The sequence below is a fragment of the Rousettus aegyptiacus genome, unplaced genomic scaffold (genome assembly GCF_014176215.1).
Source record: "Rousettus aegyptiacus isolate mRouAeg1 unplaced genomic scaffold, mRouAeg1.p scaffold_m13_p_8, whole genome shotgun sequence".
Taxonomy (NCBI): domain Eukaryota; kingdom Metazoa; phylum Chordata; class Mammalia; order Chiroptera; family Pteropodidae; genus Rousettus; species Rousettus aegyptiacus.
The window spans coordinates 105194072-105214301 of NW_023416311.1; the positions used below are offsets into that span (position 1 = coordinate 105194072).

Here is a 20230-nt window from a genome sequence, read left to right on the forward strand (position 1 = left end):
TCATCCAAAAGAACTTAGGGGAGAGATTTAAGTAGCTCACTATTAAGAAATGAATGTCGAGTAGTTAAGCAAAGCAAAAGTACCTGTTCGACAGAAAAAAACCAAAACCCTAAGTTACCCTCCTCGGGTCTCACGCCGCGGCAAAGGGCTCCTTGGGCGCATCGGAATCAAGGTGCTTCTCCAGAACCGGGAGGGCCTTGCGGGTCTGCACCTGGCCCTTCCATCTCACACCCATCCCGGGCCTCACACCTGTCCGGCCCACAGCTGGCTCTCCCTGCAGGTCTGACGCACCTGGCAGAATCACTAACCCTCCAGGGCCAGCCCAGGAATCAGTGTCTCCTGGGGCTAGGGTTTTCAGAACCGGCCAGAGGTCAGGCTTTGCATGCTGGTCATCTTTCCCTAAAATACCTGTTTCTTCAAAGGAGAGGGTTTCTGAAACCTTACTCTGTAGAAACATCTTGACCTATTTATGAGAAACTAGGTTAGCCTCGTATTGATGTGTATAATTTTAAAAGGCCCTGTGGCCTGCTTTCAGATTCATGTAAATAAAGCCTTAAAAGGGGCTGGGGGGTTGGCAGGGGAGGGGTTGAGAAGTCTCAGAAATGAAAGTGAAGTACGTGGAAAAAAAGAGAAGAACCCAGAAGGGCCTGAAACATTCTTAACGGGCTTCTGGAAAGCTCATCTACAAAAACACTCCTAAGAGGAAAGTCTTCCCCACGCTGTCTTCCCTGAGTGTGGCCTCTTCACAGTGGGAAATCGCCTCCTCAAAAACAAAAAGAATCAGGGGCGACTAGACCTTACACCTCACAGAAAATCCAATAAAGAAGGTTCTTCGCCCTCCGCTGTGACGGATCAAACACAGTCATCAGTCGGCAAACACTGAGCAGGGCGTGCGGTGGGCCCGGCCGGTGCAGAGACGAGGGTCTCGCGGGGGACACAAGGCCAAGCGCGAGAGGCGTGGGTCCTGAGCATCAGTTAGCAGTAAAGAGCGGTCAGGCAGTGGCGGCCACGTGAACACAACAAGAACGGACAGCCGCTTCCGCTCCGGCCTCCCCGCTCCAGGCCCGCCTCTGCCCGCACCCACCACGCACACGGCACACTCACGGTTCTACACTAAAAACGTGTGGGCCTCTCGCCCACGTTGGCCGCCTCCTGCCACGGGACGTGGGGAGCCAGCGGGCACCTGATCATTCGCCTGGCAAACAGGCAGTAAGCACCGACTGTGTGCTGGGCACCGTGGATAAAAATGTGAGCAAGACCTAACCTCAGTGTGAACGACGGCTCAGAAAATAAGGTATCGAGAGGGCAACGACGCCCCAACACCAGGGGGCCAGCTGAGAGAGACGAAACAGGATTCATTCCAACTCTGACCAAAGGCAAAGATCGGACGTCCTTGCGGACGGGAGACCATCTGTGGAAAGCGACCCAGCGGTCCCGCAGACCCAGCTGGCTGGGAGGTCGACGTCCAGATCCTCCCGAAACGGTCCGAGGACCTTTCTGCCCTTGATGCACACCAAGCCCTGCTGTCTCAACTCGTTACCATCCCAGGTGGTTTTACGGAGCCAACTCTCCTCCCCACAAGCCAGGCTTTTCACTAACAGGGCAGTTTCATCTTGATTCACTCCGGCCAGTGCTAACAGACCCTGCCACAGGACAGGTCCCAAGAAGCTGCGTGCACGTTGCCGAAGGGTGGCCACGCTTATCAAAGAAATTAGGGCTTACCTCCACATTTGTTCCCTCGCTCCTGTAATGGCTCTGGGCCCTCTGAGGAGACCGTTTTTCAGATGTTTATGGATGGAATTACCGAGCACTTTTTGAAAAGTTTCCTAGCACTGACACGGAGGTGTCAAAGGACTTAAGTCACCTCTGATTCATCCTGAAGGAGGAATGACTACATCCAATGATGTCAGCGTCCCAGCCGACCTACCTGCTCCATCGCCATCAACACGAGCTATACAAGTAAGTGAAAAGCACCTGCTGCAGGCAGAGAAGGGCTCAGAGTGAGAGGCCCTGTCCCGTTCATCTCTGGGCTCAGCTTAAAACACGCATGCACATACAGGCAGCTCAGCAACTGTTGATTTCCTTTGCGAGTAACTTAACGTGTGGCACGTGAAAAAGGAGAGTCGTGAAAATGTGCGTAGGGACAGCTTGTTGAGATTCTTAAAGAATGCGGGAATAAAAAAAAAATCTAAAAATTGTGTTAAACATGTTTTACTACAATAAGCTAAAAAACAAGGTAAGTTTTACTGAATTTTTATATTATACTAATAGGATTATCATGTCCTTCATTTGAGGTGGTTTGGATCTGTATCCATTCTAGTCACTTACACATCCAAACTAGAAGCAACTGTGTGTGCGTGTGTGCGCGCACATGCACATGCCAGATCTCAAGTCAAGTTAGAATTCCCTGCAAGAGGCAAAAAACACTTGTCCTTAATGAGAGGTACAATCTTTAAGAGTCACACACCAGTCCACAGACTAGAACAGCAAAAGAGAAAAAAATTCCAATCAGGTCCTCTGAAAGAAAATGCCTTTTACATGGCTGATCACATATAAAACACCTTGACAGTGACTACCCTGCCCGATCCTACATGATCTTTTAACTCCTTTGTGAGCAAAACTCCAGGACCATGTCTCACTTACTACCAAGCTGGGAGAAAAAATTACCCCACACTGCTGCTATCAGATCAATACAGGAGAGGATGGAATCTGCATGTGGAACTGAAGGAGGCAGCCAAGTACAGTGGGTTCTAACAGCGGGGGAAGCAGGCCCCCCCAACACGCTCTGACAGCCCCCACCTTCCGTCTGCCGCTGGCCGCGGTGTGCGCGGCCCACACGATGAGGCCATGTCACATCTCACATGAACGCGGGCATTTTTACAGCTGAAAGAACAAAGTAAGAACAAGTTACTGAAAATATTCTCAAGTACCCGTACAAAGAACATGGGCTAGGAGAGTGTTAAATTACAAGCCATCTGTTCTGATCATTTACGATGTGGTTTCTCCCATCTCCTTCGACACTACACAGCATCTCTATGGCAACACAGTGACTTCGAATGTGAGTTGGGAGGGCCAATCGGGCCTTTGGTCTGTTCAGACGGAGAAAGCCAGACTGGTCGGTGAGCTCCTCAATCAGCCAAGATCTTCTCCGACAGGAAGAATGTCCCCATCTGAATTCACTTTCTCCGTTCCCTCCCAACACGTAAATGAGATGATTCTGCAAACCGCACATCTCGGGCCTTATACAGACTGGCAGTGGTCCCGTAACCCACGACCAGCGTGTGCGTCTTGGCAGAACTCTAGCTCCTAAACTCTGCTGTGCAGCTGAACTCCCAGCAGGCTTTCAAAATAGAGCTACCAAGTCAGAATCTCTGGAGAGTCTGTAATTTTTAAAAACTTCCCAGGCAATTCTGACACAACCTGGGTTAGGGAACCACAGGTGTGTGTACCACAACAAGCGTTTGCCATGTGTCTATGGGCACCTGCTCTGGGCTAGTGGCCCAGAGGCTCACACTCACAAAGAACAATCACAACCCAAAGGAAGCAGAACCAGAATGCAGTCTACGCAAGGTGCCGTGCCAACACCGATGGCCAGCGAGGCTGGGAGAGGGCAGATAAGAGCAGGGTCAAGCGTCGGTGTCTGAGCTGAGTCAGGGAAACCAGTAAGAGGAGGGGCCCCCAACAGGAAGACAGGTTCGAGAGCACGAGCGCAGAGCTGGGTGCGTGATGGGGGCCCGAGATGCCGAGACACAGCAAGTCCGGAAGCTTCCCTTCCACTGAGCCAGCCCAGCTAAGGCGGATAAACTGACCGGTCTGAAATTCGGAAACTCGCGCTTGGGACTCACTCGTGGCCTTGGTTACAAAGCATCACTCAGAAACAGAAAAGGACTTGGGGGTAGGAGAAAGAGAACTGAAAATGGCTGTCCTGGTCTTTACCAAAACCTTTATCTGGGACGCTGGAAAAGACCAGAGATAGCAATAAATGTGTGATAAGTGAGAGCTAATACACTATGTGTTTTCAAGAGCATCTCGTTTCGTTTTCACCTTGAGATCAATCTCGATGAGGTGGACTTGAGCCAATGGACCGCCTCTTATAATTTTAATTTCTGCATTATTCCCCAGCACACTTTTAAAAGAGGCCAAAACAGAGAATCGGCCTAATCGTCTTGTCTCTTTAGACTATAAACTCCCACTGGCCAGAATATTATTTTCGTCTTCTCCAGCTATAAGTCACCTGGTACCCTGACGCCGCTCAAAGGAGAAACAGCTCGTTCATTACACGGTGCCACGTACGTTAAATAACGCCCATGAAATCCTTTGAAGATGAAAACCACTTCAAGTGCTAAGTAATTCTGAGCTGGGCATTTGAAACCGAGAAACAAAGATGACAGACCCAACATCATAAAAAGGTCACCGCCCAGCAGGCAGGCTCTTGGTCCCTCTGCAGGCATTGCTCCACAGCAGCAAAACCCCAACCTGCTCTACGGGCTTTTAACGCATATAATCGGGGGACAGGTTTCAAAATGTTAAAAAGAACAGAAGTCTTCAGCGGTTCATTTCTTTCAGGGACTGTGCCCAAAAGTCACTTTAGAGCCCCACAAATTCTTCTTTCTGAGACATCTCCTTTTAAATGAAGCTAAAATACTCTGTATGAAGTGTCAACTCAATTCTAGAACAGGCACAATGAACATTCTTGCAACACAGCATATGTGATTTTATGTAAATCAATACAGTTGCTGTCTTAGAGTCTAACTCGTACTCTGTCTCAGTCACACTCGGGAGCGAGCAGAGCTGGCTCCGCCATCCAAACCCGCAGAGCTCGCCCTAGCAGGGGGGCAGGGCCCTGGCTGCTCTTCTAAGGTCGCGGCCGTTTTCAGTAGCCGGACAGCACAGAGCCGCCTCGCCCTTCGCCCTTCCCAGAATGTTCTCCAGGAAGACGGAGCCTCATCAGCGTGAACCATTTCAGATGTGCCCTTTGCTGTCCCCAAACACACGCCCTACTGGGACGCAAAGTCTGTCCTTTTCTTTTTGAGGCTGAGACTCCCTAAATTTTTCAATGGGATAAGTCATTCCGAAGTGTTCTAAGAAATCACCAAATATACCATCGTATCGCCACTGACGCCCGATCAGATCTTATCCGCACGCCCTCTTCTCAGACACATTTTTCCCCCTCCCTGACACAGCGAAGTAGAAAGCTCCCTAAATGGGGTCAGATATCTCAGTATGATTTGCAGAGCAGTGTAGGAGGCTGAAGCCTGGTTTCCACCCAGGACATCCACTGTCCACTTGGCAACCTCGCATCTGCTCCTAACAGCTACTGCTCTGTCACGAGTTAAAAAACAACAACACTTCTCTGAGCTCCCTTCCTCACTTATAAGTTAGATGTCCCCGCCCACCTTGCGGGGGGCTGTGAATACTGGTCGCTGGTGCGTAGTAAGCACTGAACGAACGAAGCTGCTCGAGACTCTGAGGTACGTTGCCGATGCAGCCATGGCCTTTTTTTACCATTATTAATACATAACTTACAGACTATAAACTTCTCCTTTTACAGTGTACAGCTCAGGGGTTTTTAATATAGTCACGAGGTTCGGGATCGCCTTCCTCACCGAGCCTTTCCCCAGAACGCTGATCCCTTGCCCGTCACCCCGACTGCCCGTCCCCATGACCTTGCACGCTCCAAATTTTCTAAACATCGAAGCCTTCCCCCACTTAAAATATTAATAAGAAAAATTATAATTCTTCTTTCTTGCTAAAATGTGTAGTTGTAAGAAGGGCTTCTAGAAGTAGAGGCCAAATTTTCCAGAACCTGATCTAACAAGCATGAGGAAATTTACAGCAAATACAGAACACAATCTATGACATGAAACTGTCTCCCAAAATCAAGGGCCTATGTCCTCTGCCATCGTTTAGTATCAAAAAACACTGAACAGCAAACACTCACTGTGCCTGTGACGTAAGATCGGCCCTCACTGTGGCATGACCCCCAGACACACACTCTTCCCAGAACCCCCACACGGACACAGAAACCACACAGCTGCGTCAAATTGACTGCAGGTGGTTTCTGGGAAGGAGCATTTAGTCAATGGAAGGCAGTGAGCACGAGCCTCTCAAGTCATGAGTCAGGACTGACTCCAACAGACGGACCTGTGGGCTCCCAGAATGTCACGGATTCCCACGCCAAGCCCGGCCCGCCCGCCCCGGTCCCACTCAGGCCCACGCCCAGGCCCCCTCCCACATCTCCCCGTCCGTTCCTAGGATCACAGCGCTTGCTTTGTCTTCTCCTCTTCCAGAAACTAGCAGTACCTTCAGATGGGAATGATGAACTTCTCCCCACGTCAGGTGTCATCCTCATAAGCTGTGCTTATCAGAAGTGAGCCTCTTAGCGACTCCTGATGTTTCCAGAGTGAGCTTCGCCATGAGGGAGCCGCTGCTGGAGTCTGGCAGCTCCTCCCCTACTCCGCCTCTGGGCAGCTCCGGCGTTACTTCCTGTGTTTTCTCTGGAAGGCCGACGGGCAGGGCCCTGAGCTCAACAGAAGCTGACCGCTGACCGCTGCCGCGAACAGTTCAAACTTGAAGTGGGTGCGTCTGTCGCAGTGGATTGGGTCAGCACTGTGAAACGGCTTTCTGCACATTCTGGGACTCAGGAAATCCGTAAAGACGTTGAGGATAAAGGGAGCCTTCTCTGTCAGGGATGGGAGTTGCGACTATGGGAAAGGGATGATTAAAATGCACGCTGTGGCTGGGAGTGGAATGGGAGGCCTGAGTATAAACGCACAGGCTTGATTATTGATAGGTAAGGAGACAGCGCGACGTGTTCACATGTGAAATTGTGTAGACGCGTGTGCAAGTGTGTATATATACACCCACCACGCTTCCTAGTTCCACCCACTAAGAGATTCTAGAAGAAAAGACACCTTTGCAGCAATGAACCCAGATTGCGTTTCTAAATATTGTTCTGTGCTAATTGAACCAGGGCTCCTGGGAGAAATGGCCAATTCCAGGGCTGGAGCAAGGAAAGTACAACATACGCCTAGAACATTTATGTGTCAGAGAATAAGAAGTGCTCAAAAATGATGGGGACAGGTCGCAAAAGACAAAAAGGAGTGAGGCTGAGAGGCCTCCCACTGGCCAAACCCTGGACAACTGAGCATCAAACTTAATAATAGCAAAAAAGTATAACCCACTGAGTAAAACAGGGACCCATGAGGCCACACTTTTATCAGCAAGCGTGGTAGAAGGAACAGCTTTCTTATAGTAGAAAGCCAGCAAAATGGAGAAAGAACAATGAAGTTATAAAAATCCCCATCTGCAACCATCAGAGTAATCACTGATTCAGGCAAAAATCCTCCATGCTACATCTGCAAATGAAAGTTGGGAAGGGAACAGGATTTTCCCAAGTCTCAAATTATCTCCCCACAAAACACTGACTAATTACAAGGGGAAAATACAGTGGAGAAACCTGGCAGTCACCACCTGGACCGAATGACTACCGTGAGCGTCCCACACTGGGATAGCCCCGGACAGGGGCTCTGGGGAGGACGAAGCAACCTGAACCCAGTCGTGAGGGATCACACACCGAGCTTGAGGGACAGGCTTACAAAGAACTGACTGTTACCCTCAAAAATATCAAGGTGACAAGACAGAGACAGGGAAAAATGTCTCAAACCAAAGAAAACCAGAGATGTAGCAGCTAAAGGTAATATGATGTGATCCTGGACGGAATCTTGGACCATAAGTACTTTTTAATTGCCAAAAAAGATGCGTCTGGAACGACTGGTAAAATTTTTATTAAAGTCGGTAGATTTAGATAATAATATTGTACCAAAATGCATTTCCTGATTTGGATCACTATGTAAGAGAATGTCCTCGCTCTTAGAAAACACATACTGATCCGCCTCTGCAGCTTACTCTCGAATGGTTCAAAAACAAAAAAAAAAATATGTAAATTCTATACATGTAAAATCTACAAACCCATACACACACACGCGCGCGCGTGTGCGTGCGTGTGCTCGAGTTCGTGGGGACGGTGGGGGACCACGTGGGGTAGAGCTGTAACGACTGAGGAACGAGCCGGAGTCCTGCTTCTTTGAACAGAGTGCTGGCTTTTCAAAACGCACTTACCTGCCCCCACTCCAAAAACAAACAAGCAAAAAACACCCAGCGAACTTTAACTGTAATCGGCAATGAAGACATGAACACAACGGCCAAAATGATACGGTGAAATCGCAATTCGACCAAACTGAATTTGAGCTTTGTACTCCTTTGACAGTTTAAAATCAAAGATAAACTAAAACATTATGTCAAAAGCAGCCCATAATCTCATATTAAACACAGCCCAATCCTATGTTTTAATTCCAGGAATTTTTGAAAAGCAAGAATTTAACACAATAAAAAATTCTTAAAACTTACAGAAACTCCTTGAACAAACCGGGTGAAAACAAAAAGTGTAGATGTTTAGAGTGCAATAAACCTTTGGGTTATAAATGCTGACGTCTGCCCTCGAGACGCCAGCATGTCAATCATCCTCTGACTACAATACTAAGAGTCCAAGGCAGACACGAGCTCCTCGGAGACACAGGGCAGCAGACCACGCCCCAGCAAGGAAGCGACGCTGGGAGGTTCAGGTGGCGATCGACATGAGCAAGCACCCCATAAATCAAGCTACCGCGGCGAGGGGGGCCAGATGAGGTGTGACTGATGGAAATGCACCCCACAAACAGAAAAGCCTAGAACACCGGCCCTAGAGTCAGTTATCTTTCTAAAAGAGGACGGTGACAAATAACCCTGCTCCCCACAACCACAACACATCATCATCTACATTTCGATGAATAGGAGCGAAAAAATGAGTGACTCCAACAAAACAGCTATATATAGAGAACTCAGGGGCTGGCACACCCGCCTCATAAAACTGTCCCCGAAAGAACATCTTAGCAGCCTCCGGCCCCTCCCCACTCCCTAGCCGGTCCCTTCCTAAATTAGAAAGGAAGTCTGGTAATCCTTATGTGTCACACAGCAACCAGCTAAAAAACGTCTCTCCCCGCCCAGCCTCTCCCCACCTACCCAAACTTCCCTCCGCCAACCTTGACCGCTACAGAGATTTCCTATCCTGTTGGGGGCGGGGATCAGGGGCCAAGGAAAGCTAATATAGCCTCGTGCCTCAGACGGAAAAGCTGAGATTACTGGGCGTCTTTATGTAAAAAGGAACAGCAGTTTGAATTAGGCGGGAAGAGGAAAGGTAAAAAAATGAAATCACAGGGCCAGGACCAACATGAGAAAAATGCTTGCTGCATCTTGGAATCTTCACTCGAGCTTTGTTTGGCGTGAGACTTATAAATCGCAGCTTCGATCCTCAACACACAAAGACATACATGTCCAATTCTGAAGATTTGAAAATTACAACACAGGACTTTGTGGGATGCTGAGGGTCATTTCTGTTCTCCCTCCATTAGGGAGGGCTCTTGGGGTCAGAGTCCTACTCAGGCACCTGGGGTGGGTCACTCAGCCTCACCAGAGGCTGAGACCTTCATCCTCATACAGAACAGCAAATCCCAGCTAGAAGCAGGGATGTGAATTTCCATGAGAAGCATCGAGAGCCACAGGCACTCAGATGGTGGCCCATGGCATCAGCAGGGAAGGTAAGAGAAGGGCCTTGCCAGGTTCTCTTGGAGGACAGGACAGGGATTAATGACACTTGGAAACAATAAAGAAGATACTTTACTTATCATCCCATGACCTTACAAGCAGGTAGGTTATTGCTTTCCGGACGCACTTATTTTAATTCCAAAGGTGTTTTCTGACCCCTGACAATGGGGCGTCCTCGCCTCGCGCTCTGCTCTGGAAGCAGCTGCTGAAGATTTAGGGTCCAGCAAGAGCATGGAGAGCACAGGAGGGCAGGACACTGCAAGGCTACCTGTCGCCCCAGTTCCCCCCCAAAACGATTCCATGTCCACACTGCGAGTTGTCCGGGGAAGTTTACAGTGCGCTCCTCTCAATCTTGCCAAAGGGTTGCAGTCAAAGGTTTCCAGCAATTTGGTTCGGAGGAAAGAAACAGGTACGCAGAGCAGCTAACATTATGACTCCACCATGAAGCCTCTCCCAGGAGGAGCTGCTCGCACACCGGCCACCTACCAGGGGACACTGGACTGTCACATGAAGAAAATGGACAGCCTGGAAACCATCAAATTAGCACCGGTTCTCAAGGCTCCTGAACCCAAGATTTATTAGGACAAGTGCAAGAAAATGGAAATAACTCTGAAAGTGCGAAGATATTCTGCCTCTATGCAATCTGGTTTTTTGAGCTAGAATTGACCCCTTTTCATGTCAGCTGCCATTACTGCGGTATTAGAAAGGGCAGTGACGGAGAGAAAGAATTTCTTATAATCGTGAATTTTTTAAAAAAGCTACCTACAAACAACAACAAAAAATCTATTTGGGTGACAAAATATTAAATAATTTAAACTTTAAATATCTTATTTTGTGAGAGTAGTTAAGTAGAAATATTTATAACAACAATTCTAGTCAAAGTATTGTTTCCCAAAGACTGCGCGCACCTTCGGAATAAATAACAGAGGAATTGTACTTTGGCCCTTGTCATTGCAAAGTTAAACTAATAAAGTTATCCAAAAACTAATAAAATTTATACGTTAGTCCTGCAGATCGTGACACATCTGTTGTGCAGAACAAAGACTGACTAAAAATAAATGCAAGTAAGAGAAAGTACAACTTTCAAAATCCAAATTACCCAGGCGTGCCCCCGGCCACGGGTTCTGCAGTGGTGGTGGTCAGAACAGCGGCAAGAAAGAAGGAACCTTGGAGATGAGTGTCAACGTGAGAAGACAAAGTGAAGCAAAAGGAATAAACGATTTTATATACATTTTGTTTCGACCAACTTCTTACAGGCATTTCGCATGCAAAATTTTCAAATTAAAGCATCTGGCCCTAAAGCAGACAGACATGTCATACGTGTGACTGCATATGTATTAGAAGACATGGGTTCTTTTAAAGCACATTCCAAATATTAGCCTCAGATATATTCATTTATTCCTTCTTGTACTCAAACTGCCTATTTCTCAGAATTCCAAAGTGGGGTGTTCTATGACTCCCAAGGTCTATACATACCTACGCATACTTGGGGGAAAAGGACGGCAAGAAACACTATCTAAAATATTCGAGGACTATACTTTTAAATTTGAATTGCATTTTCCTCAAGTTCAAGACTAGCTTTATCTTATGGTTATGAATGTTAAGTGCAGGGACTAACACTTTATAAATTCATTCATTAATTAACAATGCTGAGAAATCGGTAGCTGCAAAGTCAATTAAATAGGTGAAGGCCCAAGAACAGAGGCAAATAGATGTTCACGTAGATGCTAATTTAGGAACCTCCACTCCTCCAAATGCAACCTACCCCTAGAAATGCCTTCTGTAACACCAAGAAACGCTGAGACATTGCAGATCATCCTGCATGTACTACTCTTTTTCTAACTTCTATCTGGACAGCAGCAAAATTCATAGCAGTGGGAAAATTTGAAGCAGGAAGAATGGTGACTGTTCATATCCAAAGAGAGTTTTGTTTTTAAGTCAGCGGACGCGATTTCCATGCCAGATGGATTCCCCTAAGTTAACGCTTCTCGCAGAACCCAAGACATGGATCTCTATGTCCCCACAACCACCTTTCAAATTCTCTAGACTACTCCCAGAATTACGGAAAGTCTCATGCCCTCCGTCAGAGTGATCACCACTACCTTTGGACCTTTCCAGAATCACTGTTTTGCTCCAGTTTACATAAAGAAATGACTTATATTGGATTTGGGTTTTGTGGGATCTCGTGGTTTTTATCTGCAGTTCCTTGACTGCTCATGAGGCTGAAGATTTTCTTGCTGGCCACTTGTACTACTTGCCTGTTTCCCTTTTGGATTGTCTTTTCTTATTGATTTGAGGAGGCTCTTTTTTTATTCTGTATATATTTCTCTGATTTATAATAAATGTTTATTTCCAGATTGTTGTTAGCGCTTTTGTTATCTTTTAAGTTAACATACAGTAAAACTGAAATTTTTTTGGTTTACAGGTCTATGAATTTTGACATATATGATCATCACCACAACCAGACTACAAAACAAACAGTTCCATCATGTCCCAAAATGCCCTTCGTGCTGCCCCTGTAGTCACACCCTCCCATCCCTAACTCCTGGCGATCAACCAATCTTTGCTCATTGCCGTTAGGTCTTTTTCAGAATGTCACCTAGGTGGTTTGATACAGTTTCCCTTAGCTTTTTGAGACTGCCTTCTTTCACTTAGCAGTAATCCAATGGTTTTCACAGTTTGTTTACCCATTCGCAGCTACATTGTTTCAATGCTAACATCACCGCCAGGTGGCGAAGGGCCCCCAGCCCTTCCCAGCAGCAGGGCAAACAAGGTGCAGCACACCAGGTATGCTTTCCTGGTTGAAGGGAAAGACGGGAGGGTCCACACAGCTGCCAGGTCAGTGCAGAAACCCCACCCCCAAAGGGAAGGCAAGTGCAATCCATCACTAACCACAACAGGACAACGCACTCTAAGAAAATAAGCCTGACTGACTCACAGGGACACCGCAAACGCCCAAGTACCCTAGACCTAGACCCTATTCCTTTTGTCGACAACATTTTCATTAAAGTTCCCTCTGTCGATGTAAAGTGTACTGATTTATGACGAAGCCCAAACAGGGCTTCCAAAATACGAGATGTCTCGACCCTCCCCAGCCAGACAGGAGTAGACACGTGGCTAATTCAAACGTCAGCACTCTAAAACTCGAGTATATTTTTCACCAAAATGAGTTTCAATCGTTCCACAGCACATGTAGCAGTGGCCCAAACACCCCAGACCCACTGCGAAGAAGCCCCAGAAGCCGAGCCCACCCACCAACTCCACCCTCTGACCCCTGCTCCAAAGTCAGCACCCCACACTGTGGCTCTCCTCCCGACACGTGACCTTTCCCAGAGGGCAAGTGAGTCATAAAATGGGCTTCGAGGGGCTTCCTTAAGTGGAGAGGGAACAAAAAAGAGGAAATTAGGGTAACAACTAACAACTATTCAGTAAGCAAATAGAGATTTCATTAGTGGATGAGAATTGAAAATGAGTATTTATGCACTTGATAGCCATTAAATATGAGAACAAGACTTCCCTCAAATGAGAATGTCTGCGTGCAAGGCTTAACGATGTCAAAGGTTGGGAGACTACGTTGGAAATTCGAGCCAGATTTGTTTCCTCTTTATAAACTGGCAGAGGCAGAGGGAACCCCAGGGCTGGTAGGGGATGGGCACCGTGACCAGCGAGCAGGTGAAGCCCCCGCCCCAGGGGCAGCACCCGCAGGGTGGGCACGGCAGGCGGAGGGCAGAGGGGGAAGGCAGCAGAAACAGCACCGTGCGGGCCTTGTCCCCACTCCCTACCTCTTTCCCTCCTTTTGCTTCTTTCCCTTCATTTCAGAGGTACAGCAAAGGAATTCCAGCATGGCTCCAGCTGAAGCATCATCAGCCAGCATTCCTAAGAGCAAGGGACACTGAGAAGAAGACGCGCCATCCGGGCCCCCTCCCTGGCCCATACTCTGCTGACGCCCGGCAGCGGGTCCGTGGCAGGCCACGAGAGTCTGTCCTGCGCCACCCGACCCCGCTTGCCCCTTTCTCCAGTCCTGGTCACTGCCGGCAGTCCGCTGAGATGGGGCTGAGAAGCATGGAGAGGATACAAAAGTCAGCATCTCCATCCACAAGACAAGTAACGTCAGGTCCCCCGAGTCCACTCAGCTGGACACTCGGGAGGGAGAAATGGGAAGGGAGTCAGGGCGCGCCACCGCCCCCCCCAGAACACAGCGGGCTCCCCGCTCAAACCTGCCTCTTCCCCATCCACGCGGTGGCTGCTGTTCCTGTCAGCGGCGCTACTGAAAATCTGTCAAGACGACGCACTTAAGGAAATAAAACCCAATTCATTACAGAATTGAGGAGGAATGAAGGGGGGTGTTAAGACTGCTTTTTATAGTAAGGCACAATTCATCCCTATCAGCGTAAGTGACTTTACCAGGCAGTAAAGTGTGGCTATTGATTAAGAATTTGACTTTTCTCTGGAACTCTGCCAAGGATATAAGATAAAATTTTATTTTCTCAGTAGAAGAGTCAAGTACATAAATATCAGATACAGCCGATTTAAATTATGACAGCTTCAAACACATCTTTCACTTTCATTTAGAAACAAACCCCAAATTTATCATTACATTAAAAGGTCTAAAAGGACCAGATTAATCATATGTTTTAATATACACTTGAAGAACATTTTAAACCAAACGATTCATTTTGAACAGAACCAGTGGCTTCATTTAAATCTTGGTTAATCATTGTTAATCATTTAAATGGCTAAAATGGTTTCATTTAAATCTTCATTTGGATCTTCGATGCTTCAACTGCAAAGGGAAAAATACAATACCACATGTCAATAAGTCAGTTTACGAGGTCTCAATGAAAACTTTCTGTCAATGACTGTTTTAACGCTCTTTGATTTCTTGAAAGTCCCTTACAGGAGTATTTTTAGCTGTCTCTTTGCTTTCCTCTGAAACTGAGCCTCACTGTGCCAATGAAAAAGGAGAAACCAACATTCACTATCAAATGAGATTTTCTTGGGCTTGTCTTTTCAAAATATTGAGGGTAACAAGGACTGACTTCTGAACACAGTAATTATTACCAGTCTTCGCAAAGACCAGGCTGCCAGGCTCTACACACACACAGAAGTGGCCTGGCAAGCCTGGAGGCCAGTTACTTCAGTGGTGTTGGAAGCACAAATATGAAGAGAAGTCTCTCGATACTCCATGAAGAAACCATCATATCAAAATATAGAAAGATACACATACTGCTCTCTCCCTAAGTAACAGACTCGACTGTCTTCGCATATCCCACTGGAAAGAGAAGGGCTGCTGCCAGGAGTCCAGGATAAGATTCGATAATGAAAGAAACCCAGCACGACGGGCCGTACCGCTTCGGAATAGCCACAGGGCTGTGTTCTCTGCACATTCGTTTAATGCCAACCTAAAACATGCCGGGCAGGTTAAAAATAATGCATTTATGTAAGCACCACCCCCCCACACACGCACGCACGCACTCTTGCAAGGTTAAATAGAGAGCTCTGAAAGAATGATTTATTGCCACAAGAAGAGAGCCCCAAAATAGATTGGCAATAAAAGTGATTGGTCCCAGTGGGGTTGAGAATTAATGTAAGCAAAGTCCCGGCCATGAGAGGCATCGGGGAAAGAGAACCAGAGCCGGGGGCACACTTCCCAGCCCTGACCCCACCGCTACCAGAGTCCCACACGAGAGTCACTCAAACAGCCTAAAAGCCTTCTGTAAAATAAAAAATAAACAACTGTACCAGCTCACATCTGTGGCTTTTTTTTTCTTTTTTTTTTGCTTAAAAATCTGCTTTATCTTTTTTTGGTGCTGAGCTCTGTGCAAAGGAGAAAAGTGAGGTCTAAGATTCACTAACATATGCAGAAAATCTCAGCTGCTCTTTAACACACAATAACCACATTTTTTCAGCTCAATCCAATTTAACACTAATTGACCTGCCTCCTAGCACCAGATGTATAAAAGGGGGCTCAGGATTGTCAAAATGAATAGGAAGTTTCTGTGCCAAGGACCTGAATGGAGAATGAAATGACAGTGTATGAGCTGAGACCTTTGGTGGGGTGGACACCGGGTGCCACGAAGCAGAGGGGAAGGGCAGGCCTGGCTCTGCGGCCCTAAACTCCCCCGAGAAAAGTGGAGCATGACCCTCAGGCGCTGGGAGCACAGAGGGAACCAGAGAATCCGAGAGCGTGAAAGGCCCCTGAGCCACCGCCCCAGGCCCCTCTCCCCGTGCAGGAGTCCCGTCCCACACCCAGCTCTGCACCCTGGGACGCTGCAGCGCCCCTGCCTGAGCGTTTCTGGTATCGAAGGAATCACATGGCAGCCCGTTCTATTCCTGAACTGTCCTAATTGTTTAAAAGTCCCATTGCACTGAAGTCTTCCCCTTTCTTTCACCCAACCATGGGTACCAGTTTTCGACGTGTGACTACGAAGATAAATTTTAATGCATGACAGGTAAGGAATAACAAGAAGGAAAGAAAATAAGGTGGTCAAGCAAACCATTCCAGGGCTGAGAAATGAAAGGCAGCCTTGTCTAGGTGTGTTGGCAATCTTCAGCACCAGGCTCAAAAACACCCTGGAAAAAAACGTTCACCCCTGATCTGCCCACCCCAGTCAGTCAGTGAGAACCGATTTTCTGTGTTCTACATCTTAGGAAAGAATGTCAGATTTTACTGATGAGCTGGCTTCTCCATTCAGCCATCCACAGTCAGTCAAGCTGCCCAGGATCCCACTGCTGCTTAAGCTGGTCCACCAGGTGAGCTCTCCACCCAAGGTCCCCATGCTTGGTCTGCTCTGTCTGAACTCCGCATCCCACCCCCACCGATACAACTGAATGGTCCCTCTCTACCCTCTGCTAAACATCATGCCCTAGATGCTGGAGCCAAGATCTAGGTCAGAGATTCGGAGTTTCCCAAAGGAGAGAAAAGCACTTTTAGAAGATGTTCCAGACTACCCCTGGGATGGACAGCCCAACTGCTGCCTACTTAAAATCTGCTGGTTCCTGATGCCAATTCAAACGAACGGGGTGGTATGTCTGGAGGCTGGAAGAAAGGCGCAAACCAGTGAGCAGCACTGCCTGGTCCTGCCCCGAAGTGAACACGAACAGCAGCAGCAGGACCTGGGGGCCAGCGCAGGCCTGAGCGTGGCCACCCGCGGATTAATCTCCCCAGAGGACCCTGAGGAGAGCCACATGGACAGGGAGCAAGTTTCCAGGGGGGGGGGGGGGATGCAGTCCAACCTGATGTCCTCGGGGCCTTTTAAGAGCATAAGACGTGATAATAAAGATGTAGGAAAGTCTGTTTTCACAAGCGCCAAAAATTTCCATCTACGGGAGCCTTTCTAACAGAGAGGAGCTGAATTCTGCACAGAATCTATTATTTTGTGACAGGCAGCAGAGTCAGGGAGAAGACAGCTAGACTTTAGCTTCAGGGCATTAAGCGAAGACGACCCAGTTCCTCTATTAAGACAGGGCTGGTCTATCGGGCTAGGTGAACAAAAAGAAACAGAAAGGCTTTCATTTCAAGGAGTTCATGTTTTCTTAAACCTCTGCTTTCTGCAGAGACCTCACGGGGAAAGGGAGCACTAAGAAGTATATTAACCCCGCGTTGACACTGCAGACTCGGTATTATGTCACTCCCAACCACAACCAATCTGTTAAACTGACTCAAAAATAACCCCGCCTGGCAAAGATCAAGAAACCGAGGGGAAGACGGCACTACTATCTACTGGTACTGCTAACTTCTGCCTCAGACCATCGCCCTCCGCTGCGAAGTGCTCCTTGTGACCCGGATTACCGAACTGCTCTCACCGAAACCGAGGACTTGGTTTTGAAAGAAACCACCAAGAAACATGAGCCGCCGACCTCCACCGCGCGCCCCATGGCAGGCCTCTTCCCCCAGCATCCCTGGCCCCGTCGTCCTCCCAGGGGCCGCCACCAGCACCCCGCACACGCCCTGCTCCCGCGCGCGCGCCCCGGCCCGGACCTGGCCCGCCCTCCACGGCTCTCCAGCTCCGAGCCTGCATCCTCCCTGCCCCGCGCCTGGCCTGCGGGGCAGCGCGCTCCGGGCTGCGGGCCCCGAGGCCGCCGCGGCCACCCGGACGCGCGAGCAGACTGGGCTGCGTGCGGGGACGCGGGCCCGGCTCGCGCGGGATCTGGGCCGGGCAGGAGGAGGCGCTGCCTCTGGGGTCCCGGGGACGCCCCGTCACGCCCCCCGCGCCTCCTCCGGATCGCGAAGCTCGCCTCTCCCGCCGCCATCCCCTCCCCGCTAAAGAGACACCTGGCGCTGCCTCCACCTCCAAGCCACCCCGGCAGCTCCCCGCGAGCGCCCGCCCCAGGGCCACCACGTTCCCAGATGTCCCTCCCGGGCCACCCCCGGAGACAATGGCTCACCGCCTCCCGGCCGGCCTCGCTCCATCTCGCCCACGTCCCCTCCACCCCTGGGCAACCGGTGCCATGGCTACCCCGCTGCACAGAAATGGAGACCGAGGCAGGGGAGGTGACAGGCTGCAGGACCGCGCTAAGGAGCCCGACTGCTAGGGGGGTCGAGGCGGGGCCAAGTACAAACCGGCCGGCGAGACCCGCCCAGGCGAGAGCCCGCTTGCCCGGCCCGGCCCCGCCACCCCGTCCGCTCGGCCTCCGGGGCAGCAGCCTCCGCCCTCGCCGTCCCCGCCGCCCCCTCCGCGGCCCTCCCGCAAAAGAGACAAAGAGCCGGCGCCCTAACCCGTGGAGCTGCGGCAGCCGGGGACGGGAGACGGGGAGCTTTTCCCTGGGACCCGGGGCGGGCGCGGGGAAGGGCGAGTCGGCGGCGCCCCGGCCGAGCGGCGGCGCGCGGGGCGGCGCGGGCAGCGGCGCCCGCCGTGGGGGTCCGGGCGCCGCGATGCGGGGCGCAGCGGCCCGGGCGAGAGCGCGCCGGGCCCGACGGGCGGGCGAGCGGCGGGCGCGCCGGGGCCCGCGGACCGCGCCTCCGCCGCGCGGCGGGCCGGGCGCACGGGCAGCGCCGCAGCCGCACTCACCGGATCGGAAGAAGGCCGCGATGTCGGCCAGGTCCTTGGCCGCCTCCTCGGGCCCCTCGCCGGCGCCGCCCCCGCAGCCCGAGCCCGCCGCGCTGCTCGTGGCCGCGGGGCCGGAGGACGCGGCGGGGGCGGCGGCGCCGCCGCTGCTGCCGCTCATGGCTGCGGCGCCGCCCGCGGCCGCGCCCGGCTCGGGCCCCGCGCCCCTAGCGCCGCGCGCCGCCCGCTCCGCGCTGGGCCTGGCGGCGCCGAGCGCCCGGCGGCCCGCACCCGGCGCGCGGACGCAGAGCCCCGGGGCGGCGGGCGGCGGCCCGGCCCGAGGAGCGCGCCCGCATAGACCAGGACGCCGCCCGGGAGCCGCGAGCCGGCCGCGGGGCGGGAGCACGGGCAGCGGCGCGCGCCGCGCCGGACACGCAGGGGCGAGGGCGAGGGCGGGGGCCCGGGCCGGCGGGAGCTCCGGGATCACGGGCGCCGGCGGCAGCCGCGAGCCTCCATCTTGATTTCCAATGGGGAAGGAAGGAGGGGGCGGGGGGAAATCACAGCCGAGGGAACCCGGGTGAAAGGAAAAGGGAGCGCAGGGAAGGGAGAGGAAGGAAAAAAGAGGGGCTTCGGTAATTTCCGGCGAACATCGTCAGGGGCCCGAGCGTGGGCTCGGCGGGGGGCGGGGCCTGGGCGGGCGGGGCGGGGCCTGGCGTGGGCGGGGCCTGCGCGAGGGGCGGGCGCACGCCGGCGGCCCGGCACCCGGAGAGCCGGCGGCGGCTGCGGGCGACCCGGGGCGCCTTCTGCTCCCGGGCAGCTAGCTCCAGGCCCCGGGAAGAGCAGGAGGGCTCTGGCCAGCCCGCGCGGGCCTCTCCAGGCCCAGCGTTGCGCCCCCCGCCGGGCGTTCGTTCACTCGCAGCGCCGGCACCGTTTTCCCAGCGCTTGACGGTTCCCCACGGATCTCAGCGGCGGGGCGGGGTGACCCGGGCACAAGGCCGGCGCGTGGAATCGGGACTCCGTTACTAGTTGTTGAATGGAGAGAGAGCGAGCGTGAAACCAGGTTATCTACTGCAGTTCGGGAGGCGGGCGAGGCCAGCCTCTGAGCTCCTGGGGGAAGTCTCGTTGTCTGTAAAATAAGATTCCAGGCTCACTCCATCGAAATGCGGAGAATGGGAAGGCGACGGGACTGGGGAGACCAAAGGAAATAAGGGGTAACCCACGTCCGGCTTTACAGAGGGTCCGTGTCAAAGCAACACCTGACAAATATTCCAGCACAAAACGCCAAAGACGTGGCTAATAAGAGAGGTGATCAGAAAGATGGGTGTCAGGTCGAAGGATCTAACGCTGCTAAAAACAAGGAGAGACAGAAACAGGATTTTTTTTTTTTTGATTTTTTAAAAACTGGGTGATAAAACCACTGTAGAGGAAGTGAACAAATGAATGAGTGAACGAATGAATGAGTGGTAGATGGTGGATCCCAGGTTTTCACTGGTGAAGAGGGAGGTTACAGATAAGCAAGGGGAGGAAACGGGAGTGATCCATGTGGTACTGGATTAGAGCTGCAGACAGTCTGAACTCGTGTTTAGTTTAATATACATACA

General features: G+C 51.1%; 1 protein-coding gene across 2 annotated transcripts in view; it reads right to left on the reverse strand.

Annotated features, from left to right (window-relative positions):
• The window catches only part of TRIO (trio Rho guanine nucleotide exchange factor), a 300662-nt gene extending 281825 nt beyond the window's left edge, over positions 1 to 18837 (reverse strand). For both annotated transcript variants that reach the window (XR_004952348.1, XM_016152143.2), the window contains exon 1: positions 18654 to 18837. Coding sequence is in view for 1 of the 2 variants with exons in the window: in XM_016152143.2 (XP_016007629.2) it covers positions 18654 to 18810 (157 nt within the window). In the remaining variant the exon portion in view is untranslated. The remainder of the gene's footprint in view (positions 1 to 18653) is intronic.
• Positions 18838 to 20230: the final 1393 nt, after the last annotated feature.